A 21872-nucleotide genomic window follows, 5' to 3' on the forward strand; every position below is an offset into this window, starting at 1 on the left:
TACAAATTATTTTATAAAATGACATAAAAAATCATTTGTATTTACTGCGATTCTTAAAGATGTCTGCGCCCATAGAAGTCAATATTCCAAGTTTTTAGTAAAGTTCTACAGATTGCTATCCGTTGATTCAGAAATTCTTATCGATATGATTGGTGATTTGGCCAAGGGGCAAGAAAAATCCAACATTGTTCTGATCGAAGGCAAGTTTTAGAAAGAAACGATATCAAATGGGTTTGGCATTGTTTTCAAGATGAGTCGGCAACACTAGCAGTTCTTCAGCTGGACGTTCGGCCCTTCGTTTTATTCATTTTTAAAACTTTGCGATAAGTAATTGTTCAAATTCTTTTTCGTTGATTTAGCATTGTACAACTTTATGGTTTATTTGTTAATCATGTTTATAATGAGGGGGGATAGGACCTTTCGAATCCGGGTCCGTTCGCGCCCATTCACGTTCGCACCCACTCATGTTCGCCCCCTTCCACTTTCGCACCCCACATGTTCGCACCCAAAGTCCGTTCGCACCCTACATGTTCGCGCCCAATTTTAATTGGTTTTGTGTTTAATAACTTTGTAATCAAGTTTTGGCAAGTAGTATTTTTAAAAGTATAATTGATTTTATTGTCTCAAAATAAAGCGAGACAGCATTTTTTATGTGTTTAAAGAATCTTAATCATGTTTTTGAGAGTGTATTGTTAAAAAAAATAATATTCCTTTCTAATTAAAGTGTGATTCTGTCAACGTTTTATTTTGTGTTGAATAACACTTTATCATGTTTTGTTTAGTGTATATATACCTATAACTTTGTTTCATTGACTTGTTTCAAAATGAAGAGAAATTCTGACTACGTTTTTTCAAGTTAACTATACAAATCCTTGGGTTTTTTTTTGCGTTCAATAAATTTTATCATGTTTTGGTTTATATAAAAGTGTATTGCTATATTTCATTATTTCATTTTTTCAGATCAAAGGGACCAAGCTGTTAAAAAAAATTATCCTTTGTGTTTTTCATTTAAAATATTTAATCTTTTACTCATACCAAGCTATAAATACATTCAGTATTTACCTCAAAGCAATTAAAAACAACAATCATGATTTTCCAATTATTCAACTGGAATTTGAAATAAAATTGGGCGCGAACGTGTAGAGTGCGAACGGACCTTGGGTGCGAACGTGCGAGGTGCGAACGTGTAGGGTGCGAAAGTATATTGGGCGCGAACGGACCTGATACCGGACCTTTCAGTGGTGATCCAGGAATTTTCATAAGTGGGGGCCCACTGACTGACCTAAGAGGGGCCCGCTCCAGTCATGCTTCAGTGATTCCCTATATAAGCAACCAATTTTTTTCCGAAAAAAGGGGGGCCCAGGACCCCTTGGCCCCCCCTTAATCCGCCTCTGCCTTTATCGGCACATTTGGATCGGGTGTTTTTAAGCTCGGGATTTCAGGATTGACCCTTTCAGGATCCAGGAATTCTTTATTCAAATTTTGGGACTTTGGGATTTCGTGTTTTTAAGTCCGAAATTTCGGGATTTAATGTTTTTAAGCCTTGGATTTTGGGATCAGGACCCCTCCTATCCCCCCTCTATTATACTTTAGTCTTTAGTCTTTGGAAGTGTCAACTTGACACTAAAATGTGTCAGGAATTATCTGTGAATGGGGACGAAGTCTATGATGATTTTTTTTAAATCAACAATGTTAAAAAAAGAAACGTAAATTCTGTAACGTTCCCGATTTTGGTTCTGTTGTTAGGGATTTTAGTTGTGACATTATTTAAGTTATGACGTCATATTTTTAAATGTAAACAAAGAAACACTGTCATCAGGTAACATTTTTTTTTAAAACAAACATTTTCCTGGGTTTTTTTTGTTTTTTTTTTATTAAATTTTTTACTGTAATAGGGGACTTCGTCCTCATATAATATCACTGTTATTGCGATCACGCTGGTAATTTTATGTCGCTATTGTATAAAACTCAATAGTACATTTGTTTTTATGATGTGGCACTGCAGTCAGAGAAAATAAATAAATAAATAAATAATTAATTAACAAACAATTTGTCGATGAGTGCTGGGCATATCATTGATTCGTACGAGTTTAAATTACAATATCCTGTTCTTAAACTAGTAATTATTCGATATATTTCAGTTGATGGCTTGTCTTTTGGAAGTGTATTTTTCACATTTTGTTGAAAGGCATAATATCTTCTTCCTTTATCACTGGTGTCCCATCAGTTTGGCCATTTTAACATAACACTGTCTTTGCTCCTTTTTGTATATCTTGTTAGCTAGTTGGTCTGCTAGTTCATTACCTTGTATGTCAGCATGTCCAGGGGTCCATTCAATGGAAACAATGATTCCTTCAGATTTTAGTGCCAATATACCGATTTTAATGACGGTCCCGTTTTGTTTTACACCTAATCGCTATTTAAATCTCTCTTCCATATGTTAAGGGATCAAACTTTTGTGGTGTCCAGTTATGATGGACAAATAGCGATAAGGTGTATTGTTACATTTGATAAAATTATCATTAATATGAGGCAGGCATTACCTGTGAATGGGGACGAAGTCTGTATGAATTATCTTTTTTAGTTCAAATATATTATCAAAAGAAACGGAAATACCGTAACGTTTCCGATTTTGGTTTTGTTGTTAGGGATTTAGTTGTGACGCTATTTAAGTTATGACGTCATATTCAATGTAAACAAAGAAACTCTTTCATCAGGTACATGGTTTTTTTCATATAAAACAATTATTAAAAATGAATTGGTATTGAGTTCCAATCCTATATTTTACTATACTGATAAATATATATTTTATTCAAAGTCTCATGCATCCAAGACCGGAAAAATAAAGTAGATTTCTGCGCAAATGCGGGGATTTAATAAAGTCTGAAAAAAAAGTTAACGATTTTGAGTTCATTAGTATATATTGAAAAATTCGGGAAAACTTCTCGATTTTTATTTATTTTTTTATTGATTTTTCTACAGTAATAGGGGACTTCATCCCCATATTATTTATTTATTTATTTACAATACTTATTATGTATGATCAATTATGTAATTAATATACCATGAGCCTTAACCATTTATTGTTGATGCTAATTTGTGCTAATAGATATTTGTATTTGTATATGTCTCAATACTGTATGCCATAACCATTTAATGTTAAATGTGTTTGTGCTATTAAATATTGTCTATTGTCTTTAATATTTCAAATTATATGATATTAAAAATACTTATTTTTGTTGTTGCTTAACTTGTTTTACTCAGTACCTAATAGCATAGTCAAGATCAAAAAAGATTTATTATTAGTAAAACTGTTTAGTATTTGTATTTCAGATTCATCAGACTATCCTGGTAGAGGTGTATTGTGTTCTTTTATAACTAGTCTTGCAGAGAGGTATATCATACATGTATATTGTATTCAAATTAAATAATCAGAAATCAAACACAACTTAAAAATTGAATTGCTTCCCATTTTGTTATACATGTACATGCACATCCTTATGGAGTTTTGGAAGGTGTATGGGTAGGTGAATATTTTTAAATTTCCCAGATTCTGCAATTTGTAAATTATAGTTGGGAGTTGGGATTCTTGCGGAAAAAGCAACTAATTGGTTGTGGTGAAACTTAACTGAAGATGAAAAAATATTTCTTGCTACATTGAAGAACCATTGGTGGCCTTCGGTTGTTGTCTGCTCTATGGTCGGGTTGTTGTCGCTTCGACATATTCTCAATTTTACTTAATGAACATTAACTTGATTAACAATGAAGTCCAATTTTAATTGGTTCATGTGGTTAATTGTATGTGATAAGGAAATAAATTATACGTTAAATTTGCAGTAGCAGGTTTGCCAAAGTGGACAGATTCTCTCTGAATAATGACCAAACATTTTTTGAATCTCTTGGAGACTGCAAAAATTATTTGAAATATGCAAAATTTCACAGAATTAAAAAAAAAATGCAAATATAAAAAAGAAGATGTGGTATGATTGCCAATTAGACAACTATCCACAAAAGACCAAAATGACACAAACATTAACAACTATAGGTCACCGTACGGCCTTCGACAATTAGCAAAGCCCATACCCAATAGTCAGCTATAAAAGACCCCGATAAGACAATGTAAAACAATTCAAACGAGAAACCATGCTTTAAAATACATGTAATAATAAATAAAATTAATAATAAAGTAATAATAGTCACAGTGCATAAGAATTTTTTTAATTATCACTAAAAATTAGCTGGATTTATTTTGTTCAAAATATTTAAATTTAACAGACAAAAATTTTCTGTATTGAATTAAAGCAATGCTGTTTGATTACCAATGAGACAATGAAACTAGCTATCCACCAGAGTTAAAATGATAAAAAATATTAACAATAATAGTATAGTTTTATAAAACAAAAAATCATCTTGTATTTATTATCATGCTGATGTTTACCATTGTTTATAATCACACAAGGTATCATGATACTATCATATTACATTTTTAGAGTTGATGAGATACATATTGTCTGTTATGATGGCAGGTCAAGAGATATCAAGTCACACATTGATGTAAGCAGGTATGTTTTCCATAAAACCGAATGTTACAACTTTTGCTATCCTAAATGAATCTATCAATAAATTAAAAAAAAAATCCTGCCATTATATTTTTTCAAATTTTCATGTATTTATACTGTTTCTTATGACATTGTATGATGTTCAATACATCTTTGATCACCCTTAATATAAGTTGTTGTATATGATTCCCAGTCATTTCTCTTCAGAATATTGTACTTCAAGTTTGTTTTTTTTTAAATTGTAAGAAATAGTTTTTTTCCCCAGAAAATGTGAATAATTTCTTTTTTTTGAAAAAAAAATAGTGCTTTTTTTTCCATTCCATCTACGAGATAAAAAAATCTATACTATTGACCTACAAGTTGCTACAAAGCAAAACACAAATAACTATTTTAATATTTTTTAACAGGTGCAAGATATATGATGGACATTCAGACATTTTGAATTGGAATAGCACTGCTAGTCTAAATGTGACAGTGGATCTTATACCTTTCCTAAAAGAAAAAAATAATTTCCATGGCAACAAGAAAATTGCTGTTGTGATTGATTCACTCAGCCAGTTGATTCTGTACAGATCTGCATCATACACATGTCAAATTATTCATAAGTTGGCATATACACAGTGTTTAGGTAAGATATTATGTATGGGGCATCAAAAAGTATTTGTATATAAAAAAGAAGATGTTGTGTGATTGCCAATGAGACCAAATGACACAAAAATGAACAGTAACAAATATATGTAACAGACAAAAAAACCAACAACCATTGAATTACAGACTCCTGACATGGGACAAACACATATATACAGAATGTAGCAGGATTAGATATGTTAGCAGGATCTCAAACCTCGGGCCGGGCTCCCCTAACCTGGGAAAGTGGAGTAACAATACAACATAAAAACAAACTATAACAATAAGTGGAAAAAATCTTTAACTAATCAAATGGATACAAATAGAAATACATCTAACAAAAAACACAGAGTGGACATGGCCAGGTACTTGTTCATCATACATCTAATACTAAATGGGTGTTTATCATATTTAACCATAACCTTATTTTTGGTAAAAAAAATAAAGAAAGTGATATCTTATACAGATTCAGCAAAGGACAGATAAGCAATAGCAAGAAGAACAGTATATGGGGAGATAACTCCAATATGCACAAGAGTAATAATTGTTTGATGACATATTTCAAATTTACTTTCATCATGTTGCGAGATAAAAGTAGCATCACAGAGACAAAAGTAGCAGGAGAAAATTTCTATTTTCAAATCAATTTCAAAAGGTCTTCTACAGAATGGTGGTAGGACCCACGAAAAGAAGAGGGAAACTATGGGTGCAATCAAAAACTAAAGGTCAAAATAAAACAGAAAAAAAGAGTAACAACAGTCCACAGAATACTACATAGAAAAACAAAGATTTCAAGACCAAAACAAACCTTAGAAGTTCCTGCTTGTATTAGCCTCAGGTTTTAGAAGTTACTGCTTCATTAGCCTCAGGTTTTAGAAGTTCCTGCTTGTATTAGCCTCAGGTTTTAGAAGTTCCTGCTTGTATTAGCCTCAGGTTTTAGAAGTTTCTGCTTGTATTAGCCTCAGGTTTTAGAACTTACTGCTTCATTAGCCTCAGGTTTTTGATGTAGGAATGTTTAACATAATTCAAGCATGTGAGGAGACAAACATGTCGCTTGAACATGTTACAATGGCTGCTTGCAATCCTTTCTACACATAAAACATAAAACAAATTTAATTATACAAACACCTTATGAATGCATGACAATTATATTTTATTGCAATGTTTTTACTAATATTTTGTGATAAATTTCTTCAGGTTGTGAAGTGGAACAGGTCGTCTGCTTGCTGCATGAAGATTTACATGATCACATGACCAGTTCACTGGTTGAACATACTGCATCAACAATCATCAAGATGAAAAAGCCCAGTACTGATCAGCATACACACGGGTGTGACATGTTCCATAAAAAGATTTCAGGGAAGATAACTCAGAATGTAATTATTTTTTGTTTAGGAAAAGCATAGGAGAAGTGGAAATATTTCAAATAAGAAAACTATCCACCAGAGTCCAAATAAGGGAAGTTAGTATCTTAATAATAGTAAAATATAATTGTCAAAATTTCACTACCTTTTTTACTATTTCCATATTTTTTTTAACATTTTCTAATTGCTGTGTTGGATTTTTACAATTAAGTTTTACATATTTTGATAGTAAAATTGTGCGAAATATTTTGTTAAATATCATACTTATTTTTCAGAGTGAAAACTTCAGTTTGACATATAACTTTGAAATTAAGGATGTAAAGGAAGTTTCAACAGTGATCAGTCTACAAACTTCAGCAGACGACAGTCAGGTAGGCAGAATCAATGCATGAGGCATAAACTATATGTAACACTTACAAAAGAAAATTAATCTGATTTTGATATTACAATTGAATACTATAAAAGATGGTTCACTGTAGTGCAGAGCAATGGTGAGAAGTAAAATAGAAAACAATGGGTTACATTAACAAGTCCAGCTTTATGATTGAATTTGATAACATGTCAGGCCCGTAGCCAGGAATTTCAAGGGGGGGGGGGGGGGGGGGGGGGGGTTCGTCAGAACCCCCTAACCCCACCTGGCTATAGGTATGCATGTATATTGAAAGATAAAAGACCATTAAATACTTATATATAAACCAATGTTATCTTTCAATAGAAAAGGCATTGATTCTCTATTGAACTTTTTTACAGTTAATCAGTTTCACTTCATAACAAGGGAAATAACCTACTTGAAATTATGAGTTAAGAGTTATTCTGATTCCAAAATAAGTTTATGGAAAGGGATATAAACTCTAATCAAGTGATGAAGGGTAATTATTGTAATTTAATAAATTTTATTTAATTCAAATTTATTTTTTATTCTGCATGTAAATTTTACAATTGTATGTAGTATTAAAATCACAACTTTTTTGTAGGTCAATATATTCAAAAGTTTAATCAGATAAATTTCTCATTTTTGGGAAAATTTTGCTCAATTCTTTTTAAAACTTGTGTCTCAAATGCACTCCATGTACTAATGAAATATTTTGAAATTCTTGTTATTTTGAAATTTTTTGAAATTTTTATATAAATTTCTTGCTATACACTTCATTTAAGATAAGGTAGCACTCCACAGTTAGGTGTGTAGTTTCGCATTTTGGCCCCTGTGGATTTTTAAAATATGAGAGCTAGTGTGAAATAAAATTCATTTTTGGATAGCTGAGTATTAAAATAGCCTTTGTATTTGGTTTATATGAACATCAAGATTATGTACCTAATGCATATAAAATAAGCTGTTTTCTGTATGACAGTCCGTATTTGCATGCCCATACCATACAGTTTTTGTCGAGCCATGACTTTTGTCGAAAAAGCGAGACTAAGCGATCCTTCATTCCGTCGTCGACGTTGTCGGCGGCGTCCACAAATATTCACTCTGTGGTTAAAGTTTTTTAAAATTTTAATAACTTTCTTAAACTATACTGGATTACTTCCAAACCTGGACAGAAGCTTGTTTATGATCACAAGATAGTATCCAGAAGTTAATTTTGTAAAAATGAAATTCCATTTTTTCCGTATTTTACTTATAAATGGACTTAGTTTTTCCGCGAGAAAACATTACATTCACTCTGTGGTTAAAGTTTTTAAAATTTCAATAACTTTCTTAAATTATCCTGTGTTTGTACCAAATATGGACAGAAGCTTGTTTATGATCATAAGATAATATACAGAAGTAAATTTTGTAAAAAAATAAATCTGTTTTTTCTGTATTTTACTTTTAAATGGACTTTGATTTTCTGCCAAGAAACAACACATTCACTCTGGTTAATTTAAAAAAAAAATTAATAACTTTCTTATACTACTTTTAATTTGTACCAAAGTTAGATAGAAACTTGTTTATGACCAAAAGCTAGTATTAAGAAGGAAATTTTGTTAATATTTTGTACCTGTGTATGTGTATTGTACTTATAAATGGATTTAGTTTTTCTTCCAGTTAACATTACATACAGTCTGCATTTAAAGTTTTTAAACATTTATTTGATTCATAAACTATGACCTGAACTTCATTACATTTCTCTGCCTACCGCGCTTGGTTTCGTATTCACTATTTGCCATACAAACTGGAATCTGCTTGTGTTATCATTATTCATGATCATTGTGTAGTAATCAGCCAATGCGGGGAACCAGTTTAGAATTTGTAAACTACAAAACGTAATCGGTTATTGTTCATTCCGTTTTGGTGTTTCATACCGACTTATATGGTTTGAATAAGCTTAAGACCCTTCAAACATTAATTTGATAGGTAAAATAAAGACTGTTTTACAAAAGGATGGAACTGTTTTGCTTTCAAAGTCGTACTATAGTGATATCTGTCATGTACGGATTTCCACTCTCACCGGTTAATTTCTTCTTTTACACGTGCTTTTGAAACTTTCTGTTTAAACATCGCAAGTTTTAAAATTGTTTTTTGAGTGAATTAAACTTATTTTAACAATCATGAAGCGTTTCAGAATCATTTTGAAGCAGTTTTTTCTTCTCTTTGAGGATGGAAAATAGGTTTTCTCAAGAAAATACCGCAAACGATAGCAGAGGAATTGAAAGTTCAAACGTACAAGTCAAGTCGGCACCTGGTTAAATTGGAATCTACCGTAGTCAAATCGGCACCTATTTGACGTCAATTCGGCATCTAATAATATTTGTTATAATATTTTATATTCAATTAATTAATAACTGTTACCAAGTACATAGTGAATATGTTGTTGTGTATTTAGGTAAACAACGAAACCAAAGTGAATATGTTGTTGTGCAGAAAGGTAAACAACGAAGCCCTTACCCAAGCTGTTGTTTTAACAATTAGACAATTACTAAAATAGAATGGAAAACTATGAGTCCCTTTCAATAAATCAAACTTTCATGCCAAATATTAAATTAGCAAATTTAAGGTGTTTTTTTCCATTAAAGTTTAAACAGCATTAAACCAACAATCATGTAAAATACTCAACTGGTTAAAATAATGCATAAAAATATCCAATATCTCATGTATTAGTCCAAACAATAATGACGTCTGGAAAGGCTATTTTTTTTCTGGGACGCCTACCTACGACGTTCGTAGGAAGGCGTCCCAGAAAAAAATTAACATAGCCTTGCTGTCATAGGAAGGTGTCCCAGAATAAAATTAAAAAAGCCTCGCCAGACGTAATAACTATTTGGACTACTCATATATATATATATATATCATTAAAAATACACCAAAAAAGTCATTTAGTTGAGAAAAATAAATATATACAAAATGTGTATGAAGACCCAAAAATGTGAAAGTTAGTATTTAACTCTTTTTGCTTAAATACTGAAAAAAATTCTGGCAACCCCTTTCTTATTTTTACTCTTTTTGCTTAAAATACTGTTAAAAATATATATTTTACATGGGTGACGAATTGACTATATCAGGTGTCGATTTAACCAGGTGCTGATTTGTCCAGGCGCCGGTTTGACTAGAATTCTTTGACAAATGTTTGAAATTACCTGAGTTTCATTAGACCTTTGTTTTACTTAATATTTTGTGGGAGAAGGGGGTTCAGACTATGTGGTATCAGGTCTGTTCGCGCACAATACACTTTTGCACCCTACACGTTCGCACCTAGCACGTTCGCACTCTACTCATTCGTGCCCAATTTTAATTCACATTCAAGTTGAATAATTGGAAAATCATGATTGTTGTTTTAAATTGCTTTGGTGTAAATACTGAATGTATTTATAGCTTGGTACGAGTAAAACATTGAAGATTTTAAAGGAAAAACACAAAAGATAATTGTTTTTAACAGCTTGGTCCCTTTGATCTAAAACAATGAAACAATAAAATATAGGAACAAAAATATGCATGTGGCAATCCACTATTATAACCAAAACATGATAAAATTTATTCAACACACAGAAAAAACATAGTCAGAATCTCACTTCATTTTGAAACAAGTCAATGAAACAAAGTTAAGCAATACACTAACCAAAACATGATAAAGAGTTATTCAACTCAAAATAAAACGTTGACAAAATACCACTTTATTTAGAAAGGATTATTATTATTTTTAACAAAACACTATCCAAAACATGTTTAAGATTTATTCGACACAAAAAAAAATGCTGTCTCACTTTTAATATTTTGAGACAATGACAACAATTATACTTATAAGAAAACACTTGCTTACAGAGTTATTAAACGCTTACAGAGTTATTAAACACAAAACCAATTAAGATTGGGTGCGAACATGTAGGGTGTGACAGTGAAAGGGGGCGAACATGATTGGGCGCAAACGTAAATGGGCGCGAGCGGACCCGGATTCAGACTATGTACCAGTGAGAAATATACAAGCTTTTCTATGGTATTTATTTGTACATGTACAATTCAGGTAGTCTTGACCTATTCATTTGTCTTAAAAAAAAAACCAGCCAGTTGTCACCTTCACTTCACTTCACACACATATACGAATATCAATTATATGCTTACGAGACTTGTTGCATTGTTAAACTAATTACAGTATGTGAAAATCAAGACTTGCATAAAAACTATCCCAATATTTAGAGACTGTGGCGTCATTTTTCTTCAGAGCTTTCAGCTCTTTGATTAATTTTATTTTCTAACTGTGGAGTGCTAGCTTATGGCACATCAGAAAGCACAGAAATGCACTTTTTAAGATAAATTTCACCACAAGTCTCCAGTCTTTTATGTTCTTGTTTTAGTTCTAATGGTAAAAACTCTGCTAGGATTGCAATTCATAATTATTTTATTGTTTACTGTCCTTAGCAACCAAATATACACATTTTGACACTTAGACATGTGCGGTCTTAAATTTGTACTCCATTAGCTTCGCTCTTGTTACCAAATATTACGCTTTATATAATATCCTCAGAATGTATCGCTTGAAATTTTTGAATGCGAATAAGTCAAATATTTTTTTTTAGCAAGATTTAATATTATGAATTAGCATTAATTAAATTTAATGATGCCAGTACTGTTAGAAATTTATACCCTGCTTGAGAGCTTCTAAAACAAGGTTAGGTATGCTATTTACAGCAAAATTGACATATATGTGCATTCAAATACCTAAAAGTTGTATAATTTTTCCTCTTTTAATGTAGTTTTATGATTTTAAACAGAAAAAAGGGAAAAGTTTTTTTAGTTTTACCCCAAAAATGAGACAGACATGAAGTTTTTCACTATGATCCAGCATTTATTTTTGAATCACTTTTTGTCGCGTTTCAACATCAACTGCTAACCTTCATAAAATCTTTATTACTGAACCAATTTTAAAAACTAAGGTACAATTTTAGTCGTAACAGCTAGTAGAACATAGAAAATATACTAAAAATTGAGGCAGGAGGGGGGAAATTTCACCTTAAGGTAGCACTCCACAGTTAGGTGTGTAGTTTCGCATTTTGGCCCCTCAGTGTGGATTTTTAAAATATGAGAGCTAGTGTGAAATAAAATTCATTTTTGGATAGCTGAGTACTAAAATAGCCTTCGTATTTGGTTTATATGAACATCAAGAAAATGTAATGCATGTAATATAGGCTGTTTTCTGTATGACAGTCCGTATTTGCATGCCCATATCATATATTGGTCCGGCAATTACTGTGGATTCATTAATATTCGTTGGATACCAATTTTCGTGGATTTGGTGGATACAGGAGAACCACGAAGTCAAATGTTCGACGAAAAACTAATTTTCTAAAGGAATGAGTGTAGACTTTGCCAAAACCACGAAATTAAATATCCACGAATATGTAAATTTTCCTCAAACCACGAAAATTGGTACCCACGAAAAATAAATGAATCCACAGTATTGTAATGTTTTTTCCAACTTTTTGTCGCATGAACTTTGTGATTAGATTTTACGAAAAAATGAGGCGAAAGACACCAATTTTTTATTTGATCATCAGGAAGATCTATGCAAACAGTTTCTAAAAAGGTATCACTCAAAGGCATTGAAATTCTAGTTTGATTCAATTTTTGGGAGGGATATGTGACATGTTTACCCCCCTTTTTGCAATATTTTATTGTAAATAAATGCAGAATGTTGCCATGGATACACATAAAAGGAATTATTTTTCACCCTTTTAACTTTGAAAAATCAAATCTATGGAAGATACTGATTACACACATATGCACAGTACTGTTAATGTTTTAGAAATCCAGGAATAGGAGATGATGAAACATTTTGTGGTTCATTTTTAATTTTATCTAACTGTGGAGTGCTGCGTAAACCACAGTCATCTTTCATCATGCAAACTATATAGCTAATAACCAGAAAACAAGACTTTTATTCTATAATTCTTTTTATTTGATAATAAATTTCAAAACTGATATCAAATAATAGACCACTTTCGATTTATGTCCTTTGCTAGAAAAGTTTGTCTATTATGCACACCTTGATGATATCATTTACTAGATAGAGGGGATGGCTTTTATCCCTGTACTATTAACGTTCATCAAGCATCTTTGTGATTGTCATTATGAAGGCTAATCAAGAAATAACATTTGTTCAGTAGGAAATTAATACCAATACCCTTAGTGATGACAGAAGTGCTAATTATTAATTAGGAGAATTTAATTTGTTGAATAATACCTGCAATATAGCATCATATTTTTCCAATCACTTTCTCAACATGAGAATGAAGTAGCAAGGCCCATAAATGCATGAATAATGTTCAATCAATTAAAAACCAAATTTTTGACAGCAATGCAATGTCAAATCTCTAAAGCGGTTTATTATAAGGATAACAATTTTCTTGTCCAACTGGTTAACGAACTTTTCTTACTGAAGTGACATTATATTATATTGTACCAGTTTCTATAAGCTGTTCTTTATTTTTTTTTTAGGTTGACCCTGCTGCAAATTTGACCTTTAACTTGACCTTAACAGATAAAGAAAAGAAAGCGAGAAGTCAAGTCAAGTTACCCTATACATACGACCAACAAAGGTGAGCTCATTCATTGCCTAGTGTTCAGTAGTAGCAAAGACTTTCTGTGCAGGTTAAGTTTGGAAGGTTTTAATTTCACCTCCCTTCTGAAACAACTTATAGAATGTATCAAGATGGTCACATTTATTTTAAATTGCCAATTCGAGAGTACAAAATGTTGTGCATGGCTCATTATTTTGAGTATTTTTTAAAGGACTTTACAACTTTAAAACCTATATCCTATCAACCCACCCAACACACACGATGGATTACTTGGGTGTTTAACGTAAAAAGAAGAAAGAATCTTCCATAACATTATCTTTTGATTGATGTTTAATAAATGTGTCAAAAAATGTAATATAACAAAAACACCAAACTTCAAGATAAAAAACTAAGAGAGATCCATAAAAACTGATAAAACCAAATACTTGACTTTTATCTAGAACTGAATGACTTGAAAACAGCTTTGTACAGGCTAAAGAGAAAATATATCACAGTTAAACTGACTTTTTTTTCTAAATGCCTTCAGAAATTGGGCTGATTTTTGTTATGTGAATTAACCATGATGAATTACAGATCAAGTTTTGTTTTATTCTGCTCCGCTATTTTTTGCCGAAATAAAGGGTTTTTGTTGAAAATCACAGTATTAGACTTTTTTTCTAGGCAGTGGCTATTCGTCCGGCTAGCCGGACAAATAGTCAAAAATGTCTATTCATCCGGCAAGCCGGACAAATAGTATTTTGCCGGTTTTTCGCTATTTGTCCGGCCAAATATACATTGATCAAGATATAACATTTTTTTAATAGGTTTTAAATGAAGCACGGGTTGTTATAAAATATATTGTCGAACCTCGTTTTATGAAAAAAAACCTCAATCTTATAAAAAAAAAAAAACTATACATTTGATTCAGATTTTTTTATTCTAATATTCTAAAGGAACTTTGGTAATGGAAAAGGGGGGGTGGCAAAAATGATTCTCTCTTTTTTGTTGTTCTGCCTATGAATTTATTGTAAGGTAAATATATATATATATAGTCGGGGCAATCATTATATTGGCTTCATCTGTGATTTCAAAAGATCCTGAATTTATAGTTTCTGTGAAGTTTGGTTAAAGTAAGGTCCTCATATATATGATTATGCACGATTCTTCATCTAGATCGTTCGCGGCGATTTTTAATTCATATGAAGTTGTAGAAGGGCAGGCACGTTAACCTGTCCCCAACAGTAGGATTGTGTTTTCCATAAGATTTTTTTTTTTGAAAAAAATGTATAGTAGATACAACAGAAACAAGAGGCTCTCAAGAGCCTGATTCGCTCACCTTAATTTTTTGGGTTAAATCTCTCATCAATGATTATTTTGGCTTTTCAATTTATTTAAATGTTCTTTGAATCGTCCTTTTTTCTTCAAAAGCAAAACAAAAATCATTTTCTCCTATGTTCTATTTTGGCCATAGGAGCTATGTTTCTTGACATACAAGGAAATAAAATATAAAATTTATACTAGATACTCTGAAACTCATTTAGCCTAAGTTTGGCTGAAATTGATTCAGCAGTTTCAAAGGAGAAGATTTGTTAAAGTAAGTCAACATGATGAACAAATTGTGAAAAAAGTCTTTAAAGGGCAATAACTCCTTAAGGAGTCAATTGGCAATTTTGGTCAAATTGACATTTTTGTAGATCTTACTTTGCTTAACAATTTTGCTATTAACAGTTTATCTGTATCTATAATAATATTCAAGATAATAACCAAAAACTGAAAAATTTCTTTAAAATCATCAATTCAGGGGCATTATACCTGAAAAACCAGTTACCCAATTGGGCTGAAAATTTGAGGACAGGTAACCCTTGACCTAATAAATACTTTAACTTCTTGTCTTATTTGCTCTAAATGCTGGAGTTATTGAGATATAAGCCAAAAACTGCATTTTACCCTGTGTTCTATTTTTAGCCATGATGGCCATGTTTTTTGACGAAATAGAAAATAAAACACAAACTTTATTTAATACACCCTACTGATCCTTCAGTTGAAGTTTGGTTGAATTTGGTTGAGTAGTTTAAGTGGAGATGATTTTTTAAAGTTAGCAAATATGATGAACTAATTGTGAAAAATTGTCACTAAAGGACAATAACCCCCTAAGGGGTCAATTGACAATTTTGGACATATCAACTTATTTGTAGATCTTACTTTGCTGATCTTTTTTGCTGTTTACAGTTTATCTTTATCTATAATAATATTCAAGATAATGACCAAAAACTGCAAAATTTCCTTAAAATTACCAATTAAGTGGCAGCAACCTAACAATGCGTTGTTTAATTCATCTGAAAATTTCAGGGCTGATAGATCTTGACTTAATGAATATTTTTATCCCATGTCAGATTTGCTCTAAATGCTTTCGTTTTTGAGATATAAGTCAAAAACTGCATTTGACCCCTATGTTCTATTTTAAGTTTCGGCGGCCATTTTTTTTGACGATTCAAAAATCGAAGCACAAACTTTGTGCAGAATAATCTAAGGAACAATTATGCTAAGTTTCATCCAAATCCATTCAGTAGTTTCAGAGGAGAAGATGTTTGAAAAATTGTTAACGACGACAGACGACGACGACGGACGGACGCCAAGTGATGAGAAAAGCTCACATTTCCTTTTAGGAAAGGGGAGCTAAAAAGGAGGGATACCTTATTCTTATGGTGTCTTATTCCCAGTCCAGGCATATCAGTATGTTCATAGATCTCCGTTGTAATATAACTTGAAAATAATGCATCCGAGCAAGTTTGATATAGTATTTTTCCGAATGCATTTTGCCTCCATAAGGTATTAAAATGGGGGTAAATCATCAATTTCACTTTAATTTCAGGCTTATTCCTCACAGTTAACATGTATACGCTATTTTTCGGGAATCACTCCTACAGACATTTGTTTAAAGCAATCTTAAAATATGAATCACGATCTCCAATTCTGAAAACGTCCATTGCATATGCGCGTGTGTAATCCGACACCGCGTGTGTTATCCGACACCTCATCCGGGACACTTTCCGCGTCACATGACACTTTTAATGATATTGACTATTTGCGCATCCGCAAACGGATGGCCGGACGAATAGAGATTTTTAACTATTCGTCCGGCTAGCCGGACAAATAGACACTCCGTTTTTTCTATACGCTTTCAGATTTTGAGCTGATTGTTTATTTGCGAGACTACCAACATGTTTGTGTCCACATATGATGTTGAAATTGCAGATTTTTCAACTTTTTGAGACGGGGCCGTTCATGTAGTTTTGTCACAGTTTCAACCTATTTTTTGTATGTAACCAGGTGTGACATACCATGATTTGGTGGTATTATTCACAAAAAAATCAAATTCTTAGATGTTCTACTGTCATAATTAGTTGTTATTTTTATATATACAATTTGGTTTTTGTCGAGCCTGCAACTTTTGTTGCAGAAAGCTCGACATAGGGATAGTGATCTGGCGGCGGTGGCTACGGTGGCGGCGTTAGCTAACTTCTTAAAAGCTTTATATTTTAGAAGGTGGAAGACCTGGATGCTTCATACTTTGTATAAAGATGCCTCATGTTACGAACTTTCTGTCAGTCACATGACCAATGTCCTTGACCTCATTTTCATGGTTCAGTGACTACTTGAAACTTGTAATGTTAAATTCTCTCTTATTATAAGTAATTGGAAAACTATATTTGGTATGTGCGTACCTTGCAAGGTCCTTGCAGTTTTTACTTGACCTCGACCTCAATTCATGGATTAGTGAACAAGGTTAAGTTTTGGTGGTCAAGTCCATATCTCAGATACTATAAGCAATATGTCTAGTATATTCGGTATATGGAGGGACTGTAAGGTGTACATGTCCAACTGGTAGGTGTCATCTGACCTTGACCTCATTTTCATGGTTCAGTGGTTATAGTTAAGTTTTTGTGTTTTGATCTGTTTTTCTTATACTATATGCAATAGGTCTACTATATTTGGTGTATGGAACCGTTGTAAGGTTTACATATCTAGCAGACAGGTGTCATTTGACCTTGACCTCATTTTCATGGTTCAGTGGTTATAGTTAAGTTTTTGGGTTTTGGTCTGTTTTCTTATACTATATGCAATAGGTCTACTATATTTGGTGTATGGAATGATTGTAAGGTTTACATATCTAGCAGACAGGTGTCATCTGACCTTGACCTCATTTTCATGGTTCAGTGGTTATAGTTAAGTTTTTGTGTTTTGGTCTGTTTTTCTTATACTATATGCAATAGGTCTTCTATATTTGGTGTATGAAATTATTGTAAGGTGAACATGTCTAGTGGGTAGATGTCATCTGACCTTGACCTCATTTTCATGGTTCAGTGGTTATAGTTAAGTTTTTGTGTTTTGGTCTGTTTTTCTTATACTATATGCAATAGGTCTTTTATATTTGGTGTATGAAATGATTGTAAGGTGTACATGTCTAGTGGGTAGATGTCATCTGACCTTGACCTCATTTTCATGGTTCAGTGGTCAAAGTTAAGTTTTTGAGTTTTGGTCTATTTTTCTAATACTTTATGCATTCGGTCAATTATATTTGGTGTATGGAAATATTTTATGATCTATATGTCTGTTACGCAGGTTTTTTTTTACCTTTACCTCATTTTCATGGCTTATTGCTCAGTGTTAAGTTCTTGTGTTTTGGTCTGTTTATCTGAATTTATAAGCAATAAGTCAACTATATTTGTTGTATTGAAGAATTGTTAGCTATACATGTCAGCCGTCCATGGTTCATGATGAACTTCATCTGACCTTGACCTCATTTTCATGGCTCATTGATCAATGTTTTGTTTTCTTGGTTAATGTTGAGTTTATGTGACAGTTGTTAAAAAGCTTTATTTGGTTTATCAACATAATATCTATGATAAGTAAAGAAGGCGAGACATTTCAGCATGTGCACTCTTGTCTTGCAAGAAAAAAGATGAATATTTTCCATGTTTATGTTATTAATAACTATAAAATATTGTACTTACAGACAAGAAGACACTTTGAGCAAGTCTGTTGGAGAAGGAAAGATATTTTACCAGCCTGATGAAATAGATGATTTTGACGAGGAAGACCCTGATGATGACCTTGACATTTGACCCTAGCATCTATTAAATTCATCAAATTCTTGTAGAATATTATTTTGTTTTGAATAAATCAAGTGCAATCAAAATCAAATTTAGTGAAAGATTGGCAAAAGATTCAAAACTCATTAGACTAAAAATGCACTGACATTGCCATGGCAAAAAATCAAATGCCACCAAAAGACAGACTACAGTAAACAAAACACAACATAAAACTAAGCAGCATAAACTCTCCCAATTATGGAGGGTGATTTCACATGGTCCTGAAGGGTAGTAGATCCTGCTCCACATGTGGCACCTGTCATGTTGCTCATGCAGGTATAAACTGGTAAATCTAAACTTTCAAGGATTAGTCAGTCACCTTAAAGGGAAAGGGGACACTAGTGTGGCTATAACAATAGGAACATATCCATTGTCAACAGTTCCCAAACTTTCGATGGCATACACATTTTTTTGAAAAGATGATTTTAACTTCACTGTTAGCTTGGTTTAAATGCTTCCATGTAAGATTAACTGGGATTCAATAAGCAGGCACTACTAGAATTTTGCCAGATATGAGGCAGACTAAACTGTATCTGTTGTATCATTTCTTTCAAGTTCATTGGGATGATATTTTCGACATAGTCACCAAACTTTAAATTATTAAGTGAAAGGACATCATTTAAAAAGTGAAACTTGAAATTATGCTAGCTTCTTTTCATTCGGCAGAAGAATTTTTGACTACAGGATATGTTAGGTAAATTTCAATGACACTTCAACCCAACAACAATCAAACAAAACAGGTTTAATAAAAGTGAACATCATTTTCTATGATAGATCATAATAGACTAGCTTATTTACCAGACTAAAAATCTAAATACTCCAAGATATCAAAATGGTCTTTATAACATGTATAAGATACTGAACTTGATGCTTCGAAAGTACCAACTAGACAATTGTCAAACAGACTTATAATTAAATTTTTATCAAGTCTGTGACTTTTGTCACAGAAAGCTCAACATAGGGATAGTGATCCAGTAGCTTTAGCTGTCTTCTTTATTTCTGATTCAGTGACTACTTGAAGAAAAAGTTCAGATTTTTGTAATGTTAATTTTTTTCTTTTTATGAGTACCGGGGTAATAGGATTACTAAATTAAGTAACTGTGTACCTTGCAAGATCCTCATGATTGCTAGACAGTTTTTAATTGACCTAAACCTCATTTCATGGATCAGTGAACAAGGTTTAGTCCATATATCAGATACTATAAGCAATAGGTCTACTTTATTAGGTGTAAGGAATGATTTTAAGATGAACATGTATAACTGGCAGGTGTCATCAAATGGGACATAAATAAGGTCATTACTTTTATCGTTTGAATTATTTTACATTGTCATTTCGGGGCCTTTTATAGCCGACTATGCTGTATGGGCTTTTGCTCATTGTTGAAGACCAAACAATTACCTGTAGTTGTTTATTTCTGTGTCATTTTGGTTTCCTGTGAAGAGAAGTCTCATTGGCAGTCATACGGTTTCATACCACATCTTCTTATTTCATATTGACCTCATTTTCATGGTGCAGTAGTCAAAGATGTATTGGGTGCTATAAACAGTTTCGTATAAAAAACTAGGGGTTATTCCCTGACTAAAAATAACCATGGAGGGAAACCCCTGTTTATTAACTCAATTGGTGCAAAAGTTTCATGTTTTTTGTGTTTGATTGTAAAAAATAGTTAATTAGCTTTCAATTAAAACATTGAATGATTGAAATATTTTAAAAAATTAAATTAACTTTACATGTTTTGAGGGGAGACAACTTTGTAAACATCCTGTTTTTTTGGCAGTGAAAATTGAAAACTTATTTGCAGCCACTGTAGCTCTTTTCGGAGCAGGAAACCGTACCCTGAAACAAGATTTTTTTGAAAGGCCAGGTAAAAACCTACAAATTTCATACAGTTTTGATTATGAAAAATGTGCATGGATCATGTCTTCATGTCTGTGCACATGACCTGGTTTCAAGTTTTTTCTGTCAAAATTAGAGCTTTTTTTCCCCCATGTTCATTGGATGGAATGTTTTTAATATATTAAAAGTACACATTATTTTTATTTCATTATAAACTAGAGAACATTCTGATTCCAGTGATATCAAGTTTTATACAAGTATCTTTATTAATCAGTCCACCACTAAGGGTCACTTATGCATGGTCCCTAAAAATGTGACGTCATAGAAAAAAACTGTTGATTGCACCCATTGTTGTTTTTTATTAATACTATATGCAATAGGTCAACTATATTTGGTGTATTGACATATTTTATGATGTACTGGTACATGTCAGGCTGCAGGTTTTATTTGAACTTGACTTCATTTTCACAGATGGTTGCTTAATGTTGAGTTTTTGTGTTTTGGTCTTTTTTCAACTAAATTTGTTGTATGGAAGGATTATTAGGTCAATACATCCGTGTCGCAGGTATCCATCTGACCTTGACCTCATTTTCATGGTTCATTGTTCACCTCCATGGTTAAGTTTGTTTCTTAGATACTACACTGAATAAGCAATTGGTCAGCTATATTTAATGCACAGATTGATTGTAAGACGGGTCCTGATCCCGAAATCCCTGGCTTAAAAACACGAAATCCCGAGGTCCTGAATTTAAATAAAGTTGAATCCCGGATCCCGAAATTTGAAAAAAAGAATTCCCGGCTCCCAAAGGGGTAAATCCCAAAATCCCGAGCTTAAAAACACCCGATCCTGGGTCCCGATAAAGGTCCTATCCCCCCTCTAAGGTGTAAATGTCTGTCTGGCATTGTTCATCTGACCTTTTCATGGTTAATTGTTCAATGTTTGTTTTTCTTGGTTAAGTCTGTTTCTTAGAAACTATAAGCAATATATTTGGTGTATTGAATGATTGAAAGGTGCATATGTGTTATTTGTTTGGTTTATTTGACCTTGACCTCATTTTCTTTCATGTTAAAGATTATGTGGTACTTGAAGTAAAGCTTTATATTTAGGGCAAACAACATAAAATCAATGGGAAGTAATGAAGGCTAGACCTTTCAGTGTTTGCACTCTTGTTATATTTTTATCAATTTTGTTTATGCTGTGGACTTACTATACAATATATGATTTAATTATCATCGAAGACTCATTGAAAGCTATACAATTACCCATATTTGGTTACATCCTGGTTCTTTAGTCTCTGTTTATTATTTGTTGCCCTAGTAAAAATATCACATCTCATTTATTTTTGTATATTCACTAACA

At 32.3% G+C, this 21872-nt stretch overlaps 1 protein-coding gene across 1 annotated transcript; it reads left to right on the plus strand.

Annotated features, from left to right (window-relative positions):
- The first annotated feature begins 31 nt into the window (after positions 1-31).
- On the plus strand, positions 32-18678 carry LOC134692053 (elongator complex protein 5-like). Its single transcript, XM_063552414.1, has 8 exons — positions 32-200; positions 3334-3394; positions 4491-4562; positions 4967-5187; positions 6384-6562; positions 6826-6921; positions 13461-13561; positions 18540-18678. The coding sequence occupies exons 1-8, from the start codon at positions 146-148 to the stop codon at positions 18646-18648; spliced, it is 894 nt and encodes a 297-aa protein (XP_063408484.1). The 5' UTR covers positions 32-145; the 3' UTR covers positions 18649-18678.
- The last annotated feature ends 3194 nt before the right edge of the window (positions 18679-21872 follow it).

The sequence above is a fragment of the Mytilus trossulus genome, chromosome 12, assembly GCF_036588685.1.
Source record: "Mytilus trossulus isolate FHL-02 chromosome 12, PNRI_Mtr1.1.1.hap1, whole genome shotgun sequence".
NCBI lineage: Eukaryota > Metazoa > Mollusca > Bivalvia > Mytilida > Mytilidae > Mytilus > Mytilus trossulus.

Bases quoted from the DNA above. Each gene is read 5' to 3' on its own strand.
- LOC134692053 (XM_063552414.1), top strand. From the start codon at position 146: ATGATTGGTGATTTGGCCAAGGGGCAAGAAAAATCCAACATTGTTCTG. The intron at 3,395-4,490 runs GTATATCATACA...TTACATTTTTAG, and splicing joins ATAACTAGTCTTGCAGAGAG to AGTTGATGAGATACATATTG. The intron at 6,563-6,825 runs GTAATTATTTTT...CTTATTTTTCAG, and splicing joins CAGGGAAGATAACTCAGAAT to AGTGAAAACTTCAGTTTGAC.